Source organism: Theobroma cacao, chromosome 2 (genome assembly GCF_053813885.1).
Source record: "Theobroma cacao isolate CCN51 chromosome 2, ASM5381388v1, whole genome shotgun sequence".
Taxonomy (NCBI): domain Eukaryota; kingdom Viridiplantae; phylum Streptophyta; class Magnoliopsida; order Malvales; family Malvaceae; genus Theobroma; species Theobroma cacao.
This window is the reverse complement of record NC_142640.1, coordinates 42,450,048-42,465,820: the sequence shown is the minus strand read 5'-3', so window position 1 is coordinate 42,465,820 and position 15,773 is coordinate 42,450,048. Positions and strand designations below refer to the sequence as shown.

The 15,773-nt window shown below is 31.4% G+C and overlaps 1 protein-coding gene across 2 annotated transcripts; it reads right to left on the bottom strand.

The window, feature by feature from the left end:
• Positions 1-2,389: 2,389 nt before the first annotated feature.
• On the bottom strand, positions 2,390-8,032 carry AOAT2 (alanine-2-oxoglutarate aminotransferase 2). Of its 2 annotated transcripts, none has more exons than XM_018116155.2 (14): positions 7,794-8,032; positions 7,144-7,313; positions 6,309-6,374; positions 6,100-6,217; positions 5,629-5,710; positions 5,430-5,517; positions 5,100-5,258; positions 4,541-4,714; positions 4,313-4,444; positions 3,832-3,897; positions 3,669-3,733; positions 3,249-3,340; positions 3,010-3,166; positions 2,390-2,645 (listed from the first exon to the last, which is right to left on the bottom strand). In XM_018116155.2, exons 2-14 carry the CDS (start codon positions 7,258-7,260, stop codon positions 2,516-2,518), a joined length of 1,446 nt encoding a protein of 481 aa, XP_017971644.1. In that variant the 5' UTR covers positions 7,261-7,313; positions 7,794-8,032; the 3' UTR covers positions 2,390-2,515. The 2 variants fall into 2 exon arrangements, with proteins under 2 accessions (XP_017971644.1, XP_088659638.1); XM_088803512.1 differs by having other exon boundaries at positions 7,807-7,949.
• Positions 8,033-15,773: the final 7,741 nt, after the last annotated feature.

Here is a 15,773-nt window from a genome sequence, read left to right as displayed (position 1 = left end):
CTTTTGCTTGAGACAAACAAAACTCCAAACAAGAACGCTTTGTATGATCAATCAAGCCTAATGAAAGTTATATTGAGCTTAACTAATCTTTTACACTTTCTTTCAATTTAGGGATTTTGTTAATATTTATACTATATATATATATATTTGAGTATTAATCCTCACTTAATTAATTTATTATTATACTCATTATTCTCTTGCATTTCGAATAAAAAAACTGATTTAATTTTTGATTTTAATTGCCAAAAAGCCTTTCTGATGGAAATAGAAATATAAAGAGGGTACTCCATTTAGTTCTGGGAAAACTCAAATTCAAGGTCCAATTTTATCCCTTAAGAGAAAGAAGATAAAAAGGAAAATCATGGTAAGATCATGTCTGCAGTGAAGACAAAGTAAGAGCTTGATGGTGCATGCATACTACTATTTAGTCCACAGTGAAATCCCCCGGTGGCTGAAACATGCAGTTTCTAATCAGTAATTAATTAATATATTGAATCAAATCAATTGTCCGGATTTGGTTACTAAAAGAAAAATTAAAGAATACTAAAACCAGTTGTCCAGAAAGAATATTGGATTTGGAGCCAAATCTTTTACGTTGATATATATATATATATATATATCTATAAATAAAATTTTTCAATTTTTTTTAGTTGAATCTCCTGACAAATGTCATTTAATTAAAATTTTTTTCTTTTTTTTACCTTGGTCCATTAAAACGATGTCATATTGATATTAAGCTTTTTACATTCTTGTATATATAAAACCAAATTGAGAAAAATTTAGTTACAAGCCTGACAAATGCTAACATTGGATAAAAGAACAGTAGTATTTAGTTCACAGTCAAAAGCAACTCTTGCATGAAACTCCAACACAGTAAATTTTGTTTTTGTTGGTGAAATGTCAAAAGCAACATGGCTTGACGTCAACCAAGCGTCAGCTAAACAAATCCGCTTGGTGGTGATTTGCTTGGATAAACTCGTATGCGACTCTTCGGGCAGATCGCCGGGAGGAATCGAAAGTGACAAAAATGTACAAAATTTAGCTTCTGAGAGATCACCAGTCACCGCCTTACACATGCCAGAGGTAGCCGTATGCACACCAAATGTACAATCAAAACATTCAAACATATGACAGGGGCGGGCGGTCACTTTAAAACAAAACATTAATTTGCCAATTGCAGACTCGTCCATGGCTCCAGGTACCTTTCGGGACCAAGCTCTATGACGCATATGTTACCGCAGCATGTGTCATTCTAAAGGATGATCCTGGATTTCTGGTGCTTCTGATTAAGGGAGAAAAACCCATAATTCAGATTCTTTTTGTAAGTGTCAGCGGCAACCGGAAAACAAAGAGTTTCACAGCTGGTTCTGTAAAGGGAACTCAAAAGAAATCTACTCTTTCTTTTCTTTTTGTTCAGCAAGGGACTGATTAGTGGTGTCTGATGCTACTGAGACAAATACTCCAACTCCTACGACGGATATGTCAAAACAACTGCTCTGCTTCATTTGGTTGGGAGCTCTATGGTACCATTTCTTCCATTTAGATGCACGTTATTCATACTGATGGGTACAGCAGCGCTGTGGACCTCCTACTTCTATTAGCAAAGAGTACTCAGTACTGCAATTAGTTTGGCGCAGGTTGGGAACGAGATTTTACTCAGAATCGTGAATTTGCATGGTCATGCCTTTCTGGCAAATCCTGTTAGGCAGACAGGTAAGAGTTCACATTGGAATTATAGCATTTGTTACACAGTGAGGTATCATAAAAATAAAAACTAGTACCCGATTAAGCCTTTAAAGCTAATAATCAAATTTCAAACGTAAAAACTTAAACTCAAATTGAAAAAAAAAATGTAAAATATTATTTCATAATTTTAAAAAATTAAGTTTAAAGGTACTTTTTATAATGTTATAGGCTCAAACTCTAATAAAATTATATTTTTGATTGTCTACCATAACTAGAATAATTAACAATTGATTCAAATAAAATAAATGTTCTATTCCTAATTAGAACATGACCATCTTAAAGTCCTAATACAAGTAAATTAAATAATTTTTTTTTATTATATTTATAATTTATATGTAGAATTCCTAATTAAATAAGAAAAATATTAAAATTATAAAAATATCCATTTATGATTTTTGAGTTTTTGTTTTGGCTTTTGATGTTCAGCTTGCTTTAAGAAATTTGTACCTTTTATAGATTAATTTCTACATTTTGCTCCAACATTTGTTCATAAATCAGCTAGAACTGTACTCAACTCTATTATGAGTTTACGACAATATTAAAGGCGCAATGAGGCCGAGGTTCAAAGATTAGTACTGTATATTCAAGGGATGTTATTAGGAAGAAAGAGACAAAAAAAAAAAAAAAAAAAGAGAAGCAGGAATAATCTTCAATGGCATGAAGTTTATAGCTCAAGTAAAAGGAGAAAATGATTAAAGTTTGCGCATGTATAGAGTGGCTTGCAATGGCCAATTAATATAATACAGTTTCAAGGAATTTAAAGCGTCCTTCACATTCTTGAGTGGCTCCAATTATCTTCGTATTGCTCCATGAACTCGTCATTGAATTTCTTGAAACTGGACATAATTTCAGGCATGTCCTCCTCGGCGGGTAAAATTGTTGTCCTTAGGTGGAAGACACTGTTTAGAAAAAGCATATTATTACACAGAAGTTGTTAGAAACAGATAGGGAGGCCTACGTTTTCTGACTCTATTTCTAATGAAAAGCATATAACTTGGTTAGAAGCATATAAAAACTATAAGATCAGGTTCTAGACCTAAGCATACTTATTTTACAAAAGTATTATCAAAACAAATAGCAGGACTGATCTAAGCAAATTTTCTAACATGACAAAAGGAAACAGAAACAAACAAACATTTGTTTAAAGAACAAAAATTCTTGAGAAAGGTAAGTGTCGAAGAAGCTTTCTGGTAGGACAACAGTAAAGATGATTATTAAAATTCCAAAATAAATAAATGGAAAAGAAAATAAATTGAAAAGTACCCTTCTTTCTGTCCAAATCCTGAACCAGGGACGGTGGAGATGCCAGTTGCTTCCAACAACTTGAGACAATAGAAAACATCTGGAACTTTTCCTGCCTTTTTGGCAGCTTCTACAGCTTTTGGTGGCAAACGTATTTGAGGAAAAGAATACATGGCACCTGTACGATTACCATCGAGTAAGTAGTGAGTTGGAATCAATAAAGCAAGATATCAAATTACCTGTTGACAACAACTATTTACCTTCAGTGAAATTACAAACCACATTTTTGCAGCTGTTAAATCCATCAGTCATTATCCATGCTCTTCTTCTCAATGAATCAAGAATTCCTTTGCTGCAAGTTTTAAACGAAAATAGTTGGTGGAAATCAACTGTTAATTAAAGCTAAAGGAGAGAGCTTCTTTTCATTTCATAGTGGAAAACAACATCCCAAGGTTCAAACCAAATTCCGGACCTTTCTACATAAAGTATCAATAATAACTGAAAAAATCTTTTTTCGGTAGTTTCTAACACCAAAATTAGATGGTTAGACATGCATTAACATCTGGGATCTATTCAACATGAACATCACAAAGCTGAAAAATATTTTCCCTTCATTTATATTTAAGCAGAAAGAAAAATGTGCACCAAACTCGTTGGAAACTGGGTCATAGCAGGCATACCTTTCCCTAACATACTGCTCATATGAAATGTCTCCAGGTTTCAGTGGGTTGACCATCAACCCCATCTGTGAAGAGAACAGGAAGCTTACTTATCTTACTGTTAACATAACTAGAGTAGAAACATTGAAGTGCCCAACTTCAAAATAGGATGACATCAACTCACAAATATCTGAGCAGGAACATTTGGACTTAGCGATATTGATGAAATCTTATAGATCTCGTCAACTGTCTGCAATATGAAATCATGAAATCAAAACATAATTGAGAATCAGTTCAAGAATCCATATTGTGTTTGATTTCGAACCCACATCAGGTCAGAAGAACAATAAAAAGAAGAAAGTATATGCATTTACATATATAACAACATGGTAAAACAGTTCATTTGTGATTATATATAGCAAGAATTAAAATAATTTTACCCGTTTGATAATAAAATCAAAGTTGGGAGGATTATTTGTTATACCTCCTTCTATATGACCATGACCTTTGTGTCATAATGAATTCGTTGTATTTCATTTTTCCATGAAAATTCAACAGTGATTGTGCTATAATTATTTCACATTTCATCATATATTGATGTTTGGGATAAATTCCTGGCTCCCACTCAGGAACATGAAACTTATTAAGCAAATTAGAACACAAACCTGTGGAGGAATGTTGGTCATCTCAAAGTATCCACCCCGCTGCCCACATTCACCCCAATATCCTTTAGACACAGTGTGGAAAGAAACGAGCTGGACTTCCTTGCTTATGGGTGGCCCCATATCCATCAAAACCTTCCAGTGGTACAAGGAAATATATGCAATTAAGAAAGTTAAAACTCCATTGCAAAGATTCAGTTGTAGTTGATCTAACGGCAAAATGGCATCTACCTTTCTAGCACTGATAAAGGGGTGCTCATCCTGGTATATGTTCTGTTGATAAACCTCGTCTCCAAGTAAAACTAAATTTTCTTGGTAACAAAAGTTCAATATTTCTCTTAAATTAGCTTCACTGAGACACTGACCAGTAGGGTTGCCAGGGTTAATAATTACCATTGCTCTTACCTGGTCATATTCAACCATAAAAGAGACTCAGTTGGTGGTGGCATGCATCAGGGAAAGAGCAGTTCATATCAAAATAAAGGTAGGTATCACAGTATTAAATCCAAATGAAATAAGAGTGTAACAAACAGCTTTTATGATTTGAATAGATAAAATCAATTTGGGAGGTAAAACTGTTTAGTGCCAGCCAAAATAAATCAATTTTTGAACTCCCAAAACTGCTTAGCATGCAGAATAGGATAATTTAGTTAAACAAATTATATATGCTTATAAGTCTTGTTCAAGCCTCTTTTTTGTTTATCAATTTATCCAATTGTGATGTTTGTATAGTTTCAGACCATATTTCTCAAATTCTTTCATAAATTAGCAAGAGAAAAAGTATACTAACAGTTATTCCTTTAAAGCGAGCCTGTGCAACTGCTTGGCGAAGATCATTAACATCAAGCCCCCAGTTTGCAGTCTCTTCCAGGTAATATGGAACAAGAGAACCCCCAAAGAGAGATATTGTAGCTGAGTAAAGTGGATACTGTGGCACAGGAACCAAAACCTGGCAATGCGAAATTTTTTATAGAGTATAACATATCTTCATCATGCACTGGGAAAATGGTAAATCCCTAAACTATAAGCCAGAAAAAATTAAACTAGGATGAGAAGAAATGAATGAAATAGATATCGGTGCAATCATGTTTTAGCAAAATGGATGAGGAAAATATGTTACCCCATCCCCTTCACCACGGATAATACAATTCAAGATCTGCATCACACCCTTGCTGGCACCATCAGTGAGAAATATGAGTTCCGGGTCACTGCCAATAGTAAAAGAAGCAAACAACCATTCAGCTTACAACTTGGGAACCAAAAATGACAATCTTTTCAAAACAAGGTGACATTATGAGTTATAGAATCTAGATTATCACCTAGGATACCCATCACGCCTTTCGATGAATTCAGCTACCTCCTTCCTTATGCCAGGAAGACCTCTGGAGTCACTATATGCACCTAGATATATGGAAAAGGAACAAAATGTTATTTATATTGCAGATCATATTCAAAGCCATTAAGTTCTGAGAACCCTCTGGAACTGTTTTTAAATCAGTTATAGTGAATGGGTGAATATAAGGAACTACATAATAGCACAATTGTAAAGTAGTAAATAAATTGAAAAGTAAGGTATTGTAAAGAAAGGGTTAAAATTTAAAAGTAGTTTCAGTATGACGACATTCGGCAAAACATATGACTAACTGCAAAATTAACGAAATAAAAACTTAATTAGCCAATTATCTATCAAGTATATAGGTTGAAGAAAACAAGACTTGAGTCATTCAATGACAGGATGATGTTTCGGGTGGTTTGAATGTTATTTTCCTATAAATAATATGATGATATACCTAGACCACCAGAAGTCAATGAAAGATAATGTTTAGCTCTTGCAATTGCATCTGCAGGAAATAGCAGTCCTACATTAGGATCATCTAGCAGAAACGGAGCTTGGCAGAGAGCAACCACCTGCAGGAGCACATTCTCTTGGTTCAATACATACTTTTGAAACACAAAATATTTCCAACAGATGGAAACTGAAATAAAATAAATATTATACTTGGCGAGGGAAAGTCAGTGGCTTCTGTCCAAGAGCATGAGGGTTGCCAACATTTGTGAAAATAATCTGCAGAAATAAGCCGTGAAACATATTAACATACACACACGAGAACAATTTATTAAGTGAAAAAGGAAAAATAAAACCATTATTAAGTATTTATACTTGGAAGGCATATACACATTCACATCTTGTCTATTGGCACAATAGGGACCACTATGGCATCTACATTAATATTGATAGCAACATGTTATCAGAGTTCTAGACTTTTAGTCACTACTCAGGCACAAAAGCTTCAACTATACTCCCCAGAATACCACAACAAATAAATTCTGAAACAAATTCTTCTTGGGAAGCACTAAACATGTGGAAGTGCACACTCTCCCGGTACATAATGGATTCTAGTAAACAGTAGGGAGACACATCCCGCATATTGGTTTTATCAGACCTTTTAATTGTGTTCGACAGCAGAAATCCTTCCTTGAGGAATGTTCAGACAAAAGATGAAAATAGAATCAAGGCAGGCATTTCACCAGGAAACTAGTAGTCATGTCAATTCAAAAACAATCATAAGTACAAGCTGTGTGCGGTAAATAAGTGCTATAAGTTTAGCTAACAAATGCAAGAAACCGATTATGATAATTTCTCAAAAATATCTAAGAACAAGGATGTGGTTTTAAATGACCCAGTAAACAATACATCAAAATTTACATTTTCTGTTCACTGCAATAGCTAAAAGCAACTTCATAGAAACCCCGGTATCTAGTTGTTCAACAAGATGCATAAGAAGCCAAAATTCAATGTTCAAACAAATTAGAAGAAAGAAAGCAAAGTATACCTTCTTCCCTTCCTTCTGCAGCTCGGAAGCTCGAAGATACAACTCTCCTCTGACTGCATATTGAACTTTCTTCACATTTTCATTCAGTGACTCATGGTCTAATGCCTTAATACCCATGGTGGAACAAGTTCCTTCCTTAAACTTATCAACCTATAGGCTCAGTACTCAATCTGTACGAACACCGCAAAAAATAAGTCGAATTTAACATTTTGATTTTGTTTGTAAGTAATTACTTTGTTTTCCAGCTTCAACATGAGAATTACTGTCAACCAATATAATTTGACCGTTAGATATTTTAACAATCAGATACATATAAAAAATCACTCTAATCCTAAATCGTAAAATTGGCTCTAAAGCTCATCCGTACATATCCATGCGTTAACGAAAAAATTTAAAAGGAAATCACAAATTTAAAGAGAGTTAATTGCCATCAATGCAAGTGTCACTATGTAAGAAGCCAAACCACACGACGCGAAAAGCCAGGCAGAGAAATACGTTTAGGAAATAAAAACAGTCAATGAACCAATGATCTCAATCTAAAAAATCATTTAGCTAACTTAAAAACAAAGCAGGGATCCGCAAACGGATCAGGTAAAAATCAGAACCCAAACTTGATCACTCATGAATCACAGAAAATTCAATCAGCTTACCCGTGAACTCAACTGGAAACTGGAAAGACTCCTTAAACGAGGCTAACCCGTGGGCTGAGCGTAGTTGACACAGATATTCCAAGGCGCCGCAGAGCAAGGGTCACGCAGAGATTTTATGTGTAAGTTCGTCAGAGCCTTTTCGTGTTGGGGAAAGGCAATATATATTTTTTTATGTACAAAAAAAATGTGGCAGTGGCAGAGTGCAAAGGAGTGAATGACAGCAGCAGAGCCACTGAAGCAAATGGATTACCTGGAAGGGGACTAGCTTTTCATTTAAGATCTAAGACAAAATGGATAAAATTCGATCGAGGAAGTGTGGTGTAGCTTCAAACTGTGAGCTCTTGGCAGATAATGAACCCTCGGCCTATGGGTACTCAAACCCCTTAAGGACTGGACTATTTTTACATTGGTCGCTCTCACACAGTGTAAGTGGTTCACATTTGATTCTTGAGAAATTCCCATCTTCGGAATTGTCGTGGTAGGGGCAATTTGGTCAACCTCCATGAATGAATGTTGGAGTGTTGCACTTTTCCTTTGTCTCTTAGTATTATTATTATTATTATTATTATTTTATAATTATGGATACTATTTAATTTAGCATAGAGACAAACTTAGAGGTAGGTGGCTTCTGTTGGGAGGCCGTTGGTTTTTTTATAATCCTTATAAAATTGTTGGTGATAATGTTATTGAATCATGCCGGAATGATTTGGATTGTGGACCAATGATCGTTACTTTTGTAAAAGGTTGTAATGAGAATCAAAGAGTTGAAAGGAGAATCCTTTTCAAGGAAATAATTAATACTTATGATGATAAGGTCATATTTTGCTCTTATATTATAGAAAAATATTTAATGTGAAATCTCGTAAAATAAAACATTCAATTTGGCACCCAAACTTATATTCTGCCTAGCAATGTCACTCAATATCTATCATCGTTATAAAAATATTGGGTCATTAAGACAATCAGTATGCACCATGCTATCAAACAATTGCCGTTTCACTTTGTGGATCAAACAAGTACATAGCATAACCTCATTCACTAAAAAAAAAAAAATTAATCTTTACGTTTAGAAATTTTTTTTCAAAAAAAAAGTTTAAAAATATAAATTTTATTTCTTAAAAAAAATTCTCCTATTTCCTTTCTTTTTCTTTTCTCTCTCCTCCCCTTTCTCGTTTCTCTCGCGACACCTCACCTGATGGTCGAATTTGATCATTATCCGACTGGACGATGTTGGATTTGATGTCGAAATGGCCAAAATGACCTCAAGTTTCAACTTGATTTAAGGTTGTTTTGACAATTTTGACCCCAGATCCAGTCTCGTCTGACCTTATCCAATCGAAAAATGGTCGAATTCGATCATTGAGGATTAGGAGAAATAAGAGAAAAGAGAGCATAGAGAAGAAAAGGCCAAAAAAAGAAAATATATTCTTTTTAAAATTTTGAGTTTTTATTTAAACAAATAAAATATATATTTTAAAATTTTCTTTTTTCTTTTTTAAAGAATTTTTGTTTTTTAATTTTTCAAACATCTAATTTTAATAGTTTGTGAAAAAAAAAGAAAAATGAAACCTTTTAATTTTTATTAATGAATGAGATTATGTCATGTGTCTGTCATGTGCGTATCATAGTTATCAATCAAAGAAAATATATGATATTTATTTGGTCAAATAACATATTTTGATTGACTTATTATAGATTTAGTAATTTGTATTTTTATATTTTAATCGTATCGTGTTAATATAAGATATTAATGATTTTATGAGTCAATACGAATACTACACGAATAATTATTCATGTCAGCATTTGAAAAATGTATATAAATATATTTAATAACCGTATAACATGATATGACATGACTAACACGTTTATTAAATATGTTAAGATTTTTTATACACACAACACGATTAAACAATTAACATAATTTTTTCCTAACGCAATTAACACAATTAACTTAAAATATTTACAATTAAATATACTTTTTTTATTCAAATTTAAAATCAATAATTATAAAAACAATTACATCAAACATAATAATATTTAACATAAATAATATACTTAAAATTTATTATCATATTAATAAAATCCATCATTAACATTAAACGTGTTACTGATACATGTTTATACACGATAATAAGATTAACAAGATTAATTAAATGTGTTAATCATGTTTACATGGTTAAGACACGAAATATGATAAGATTAAATCCAAACCTATTTAACTTCGTATCTTTCCATCTCGTGTTATCGTGTCATGTCCAAAATTACTAAGTCTAGTCTTTTGACACGCATGGGTGGAGCCTCATTTAATTTGGGGAGGGGGATTTTTAAAATATTTTTTACATTATATAAAATTTTTAAAATGTTTAATAGATTCTTTTAATACCCCATTAAAATAATTTTTTATTTAATAATTAATACAAATAAAAATAACAAAAAAATCCCACAGACCTCACTCAATTTTAAAGTTTTTTTTATGGTTTCCAATTTATATTATTATTTTTATTTATTTTTTATACTATTTGTTCATATGTTTTAAGATTCTATAGATTTGTTTCTTCAAATTTCTATGAACCATCAATCATATTTTTTTCTTTTTTTTATGTTATATATGGGTTCCATCTTCTACTTGTTATGTTCATCTTTTTTGCTGTCATGTGGATTTTTTTTCACAATTTTAATTTTTAAAAATTAATAAATTATTATGTAATTTTTAAATATAAGTTGTAGTGTTGCGTTGTTCCTTAAAATTTCATCAATGTATCATTTGTTAATTAATCTTGATTATGTAAGAAAAAATTATCTTGAGTATATATTTTTTATATGCTTTACGTTTTATATTTGGTTGAAAGGAAATAATTTTGAATTATAGTTTTTAAACAATCCTAATTATATAAGAAGAAATTATTAATCCTGTATATCGTATTTAACTATTTATATTTTATACATTATAATTATATATTTAGTATTATAAGTTTAAATAAAAATAAAATAACAATATTGGATATTAAATGCATTAATTATTTTTTCAAGTTTGATTAAAGTATGAGTAGATTGAAAATAATTGACAAATTCTTTAAAAAAAAAAAATGCAGATTGTCCAAATAATTCTCTTACACTTAAGCCATCAGGCCTCAATATTTCAACTCATGAATAAAAGTAATGTGAATAAAAAATGTCCAACACTCAATCCTAAAGAAATAGATGTTTTTCAGTACATAATTTTTAATTAATGAATTTGAATTCAGAAAATATGATCGAGCACAACTTTCCTAAGAGATTATATATTGTAAGTCTTTCTTTTTTTTATTTACATGTTATATAAAATTATTTTATTATCAAATTTTTTATTATTGGTTAAATTTAATATATTAGTTTTTAAAATTTTTAATTTTTATTTCTCTATCTCTATCTCTGGCCCCTTCAATAAAAATTGGATAGCTCCACTCTTGTTGTTATGTTATCATATTTTGTTAATGGTGCTAGATGTTAGAACACATTGGTACAAGTTGAAAATATAGATACGATATTAAATATTTCTTGTATATAGATGAACTATATATGACATTATCCCTACTTATAAATAGTTGGAGAAAGCTTTTTTTTTTTTATCATTTACTTAATATAAGGTGTATAATTGAGTGTATATCGTCAGGACATATATATTTCACAAGCGGACAAGATTTAAGTAAGGTTCTTTAGGTTAAATGCGTAGGTTCTCCTTTACAAATGGTTAAATAGAAATTAAAATAAAAAATTCAAGCGGATATATAGAAAGGTTTTATTATATAGATCAAGTGTATAAATTTTGAAAAAATTTGAATAAATTTTGGTACTTTATTTAAATATAAAAGTTTATATTAAACATTATGATAAAATTTTCACTATTTAATAAATAGTGATCAAATTTTGTATATAGACCGTATTTTTAATTAAGGTTTTACATATTATTGATTTTCTTATTGAATTCTATCAATTTAGATTTTTAAAATTAGTCTTTATTAGATTTTTTTGAAGAAAAACCTAACGAACTTGATTTAAAGAACTTGATCTAAGTTCTGTCCTCCACAACATCTTCAAACAGCTTAACATGTATTAAAAACTAGGAGCAATATTTAAAGGCACTACCATACTCACATAGTCACATATTTCTTAATTCAAAATTAAATTGCATTTGAAAATAAACTAATCCTTCATTATATTGAATTAGTTAAAAATATTTGAAGAATTGATAACTAGTAAGACTCTGGACAGTGAACATAGATCTTAAGTTGTCATAGGACAAAGATAATTTATAGGAATTCCATCTTTATATGTATGGAAGGGTCATGTTCTGAGGAAAATTGTGGCTTGCAAGTATTATGGGCTCTAGGGATTCCATTGGTTGAATTATTGAGTTGAGGAAATTAATGTGTGACATACGACACATTAAATTTGAACAATAATTTTGGGCCAAATATTTTTTCGAATAATCATTCTATTTTATGATTACTTAGTAGGTTGTGTAGAAAAAAGTTTTGCAAACAGTTATTTATACGCAGTGGAAAATTTATAATTTTTTTTATTAACAAGATCAATAAGAGTTGCTTAATATAGATAATCCTAACTAGTTAGTAGAAGATGTTTGTACCTTTGAGCTTTTGATGTTTAAATCAAGAAGTTAAGACAACAAGATATTAAAATCTTTTTTTCACAAAGCTTAGGTTGTTGCAAATTTTAAATTGCTCAATTGTTGATTCGCATCGACTCCAAATAGAATAACACCAATGATAATTTTGGGTTCACTTGTGCTGCTAAGTGTAGTGCTAACTAGGGGAGGTACTCGCTAACAACTCACTTCCCAGGAGAACCAAAACCAACCAACAAGGGAGTGGAGGAAGACAAATCGCCGAATTCCAAGGAAAAGAAGAGAAACCAATTCTCAGAATTAGGGAACTTTTGCTGAATTCTGTTTTCACTCTTTCAAGGTTTCGACCTTTCAAGCAGTGCACAAGTACCTATTGTTGCAGCATAAGAGCAATTGTATAATCTTTATGCTCCTTACAAAATTGTTTTTGACAAAATTGAGCTTATTCAATTAAGTGTTTGAAATTTATATTTTTGTTCAATCAAGTCCAATTTAATCTTCAATTTTACATTTTTACATTGAAATCCTTTGGTATGTATGACCTATTAAATTCTTCGTATGGTGGTAGTAAATATGAAGTATAATCCTAATCCAATTAGAATTAGATGAATTAAAAAATTTGCACTTATCATCAACTCTTTTATTGATTAGTTTCATATTTATAAGTCAAAATTGACATGTATCATGATTATCGAAATATTAAAAATGTGAGCTCATGACACAATATCTACTCTATGTTTGTCTTTTATCATCTTAATTAGTTCTTAAAACTTGCTCTTAACTCTTTAATAAAACTCAAAAAACTCATTTTCCAAATTTTCATTCTACCTTGGCTGGGATTTCTTGAGTTACATGTTAAGAAACAATGGGATATCATATTAAATCACTTGAGGTGGTTAATGCTACATCCAACATTCTACCTTGGCTAGGATTTCCTTGAGTTACATGTTAAGAAACAATCGGATATCTCTCTTAAATCACTTAGGATGATGCATCCTTCATTTAATAAAATTTGAAAAACTCATTTTTCAAATCTTCATTCTATACCTTGATTAGTATTTTTTGAGTTAAGACACGTTAAAAAACGACAGGATATCTCTCTTAAACCACTTAAGGTGGTTTATGCTATAGCCGACGTATACCCCATTGTACATCCTTTGTTAAGATACGTAAGGTAATATCAAAGTATAACAATTCTTATACTAGATAATTTGATTACTTCAAGTCTAAAAATCATTTACATAACTCACATATGAGAATATTTCCTATAGATACTTGAGTAAGATACCAATTGAAATTCTCATGGTAGGTTATATTCAATAAACTTGTTCTTGCAGCAAGTATGTATACATTTTTTAAAATATTCTAATACTCCGATCTATAAAATCGATTATTTACTTCACAAATAATAAAAATAACATATGCTAGTCTCTCGACATATATCAATATTCGATTTTGATAAAGAGTCAGATTGAAAACTGTTTACGTGTGATGTTTAAATGCGTTAAAGATTTCATAATTAAAACACATTATAATTCTTATATAAAATATAATCATTCTAAGACTTTATCTTATAAGTAATAAATATACGAAAATATGTAAAATCAAGGATAAAAAAACTATTTATTATTGTAATGGGTAAAATCAAAGTCAATATTAATTTTCTATAAAACGTGTCGATTGACTTGTGTGAAGCACATATATGTCAACTCTATCAAATCGTTCTTTTAAAATTTGAAAATTTGTTAATATACTTTTTTAGCTGTTGCCACTGTTGATTATACCTTGAGTCGTTGGCCCAATAGATAAGATTGAAAGTGTAACCATCCACCCCCTAATTCTCCCCAAAACTTAACTGAAAAATGGTCCAATTGTCCAAACCTAATGGCTCTCGATTTGGCTTCAATCAAATCCATGCCGCGGTTCCATTTTCAATGAAAAATACTATTCCAGCGACATCTTATTAATTCCTCTAATTTTCATTAAATTATAAAAATACAAAGTAACTCTAATAAAGCTTTCAATCAAAGAAAATAAATAGCAGCCTTAGTTTTAGCCAATCTGTCTCTCTCCGGTAGGTTTCGGTCTATAATATGGTTGTAAAACGTTCTGTGTCTGTCCATACCAACCCACAGAAACCCATTTGATCATCTGCGCGAGCCCAATGTTTATTAACAATTACCTTGACTCGCATGATTGGGACACAACTCCAAGTCAGCGTCTGCTTCCATGATGTGCAAACTTCCCGCTATAAAAACTCATTGTTGCCATTTTCCAGCTTGGAGCTTGGCATTAATGTCAACTCTTTGCAGCAGCAACTTGTTCAGCAGAAAATTCAGGCATTTTGTGCGTGAAAATCAACTATGCCTCTATGGCCAATGCCCAGCTTCATGCATGTCCTTGTAATTTTCTTCCTGTTATTGTTTGACATTCCATTGAGCTCTGCCGCACATTTTCATGGTAAGTAAAAAGGCTAACTTTAGAAACATTAATTAGAACCGTCTCTAATTACTATTATCCATTTGTGATTGTCGTTCCTTCCAGCAGGTTCCAAAGCTGTGAAGAAAATATCAGCACGGGCTTCCAGTTGCGAGGGAAGATTGATCAGAAAGCTACTTCCCAGCTGCAAATTTGAAACGGCATCGGTGAGGAGAGGTAATTTGTTTCGAAGCCTAAGAGCAACCTGACATAAATAAGTAATTTTAATATTTAATATTTAGTATTTAGTATTTAAGATTTTCTTTTTATTTTATTTTATTTGGACTACATGTAAATATGAGTTAAGAATTTACTTTTCATGTACTCCAAAAAAATCTAGGGTAGCATATTTTTATTTTAATTTACTTTACTTTTAATCTAAATTTAGGTTAAGTAGGATTACACTATTATAAATAGTACCTTTAGACTTAGTTATTAGATAATTTTTTTTGAATCATATTATATTTTTTCTTAAATTTTGAGTGTAAGTTTTTGCATTTAAAACTTGGTTATCAATTTTAAAAGCTCTGTCGAGTACTAGCTTTTATTTTCATGCTAACTCGCATGTCAGTTGGTATCAAAGTAGGAAAAACTCGCCTAATCTAATGGCAGATGACCCAATTATGATGGGCGGTGGTTCTCATAGCGAAGATCATGGAACTGAGACCTTGTAATCTACAGTGCAAGATCAAAGGGGTGGCATTGAGAGCTTCGGAGCAACGAATAGATCTCAGATTCTAGCGTTTGGAACAATACTTTGAAAAAATTGTAGATCGATTTGATGCTTTAGGCATAAATGCTAACAGAAATCGGGATGACGAAAGGCCACGTACCAGAGATGATGTAGCTCATGGACAGCCTATCGGTAGACCTGTTCC

Bases quoted from the DNA above. Each gene is read 5' to 3' on its own strand.
- AOAT2 (XM_018116155.2), bottom strand. From the start codon at position 7,260: ATGGGTATTAAGGCATTAGACCATGAGTCACTGAATGAAAATGTGAAG. The intron at 4,715-5,099 runs GTTAGTATACTT...GAATATGACCAG, and splicing joins CTCGCTTTAAAGGAATAACT to GTAAGAGCAATGGTAATTAT. The intron at 3,167-3,248 runs GTAAATAGTTGT...GTAATCGTACAG, and splicing joins GGTTTGTAATTTCACTGAAG to GTGCCATGTATTCTTTTCCT.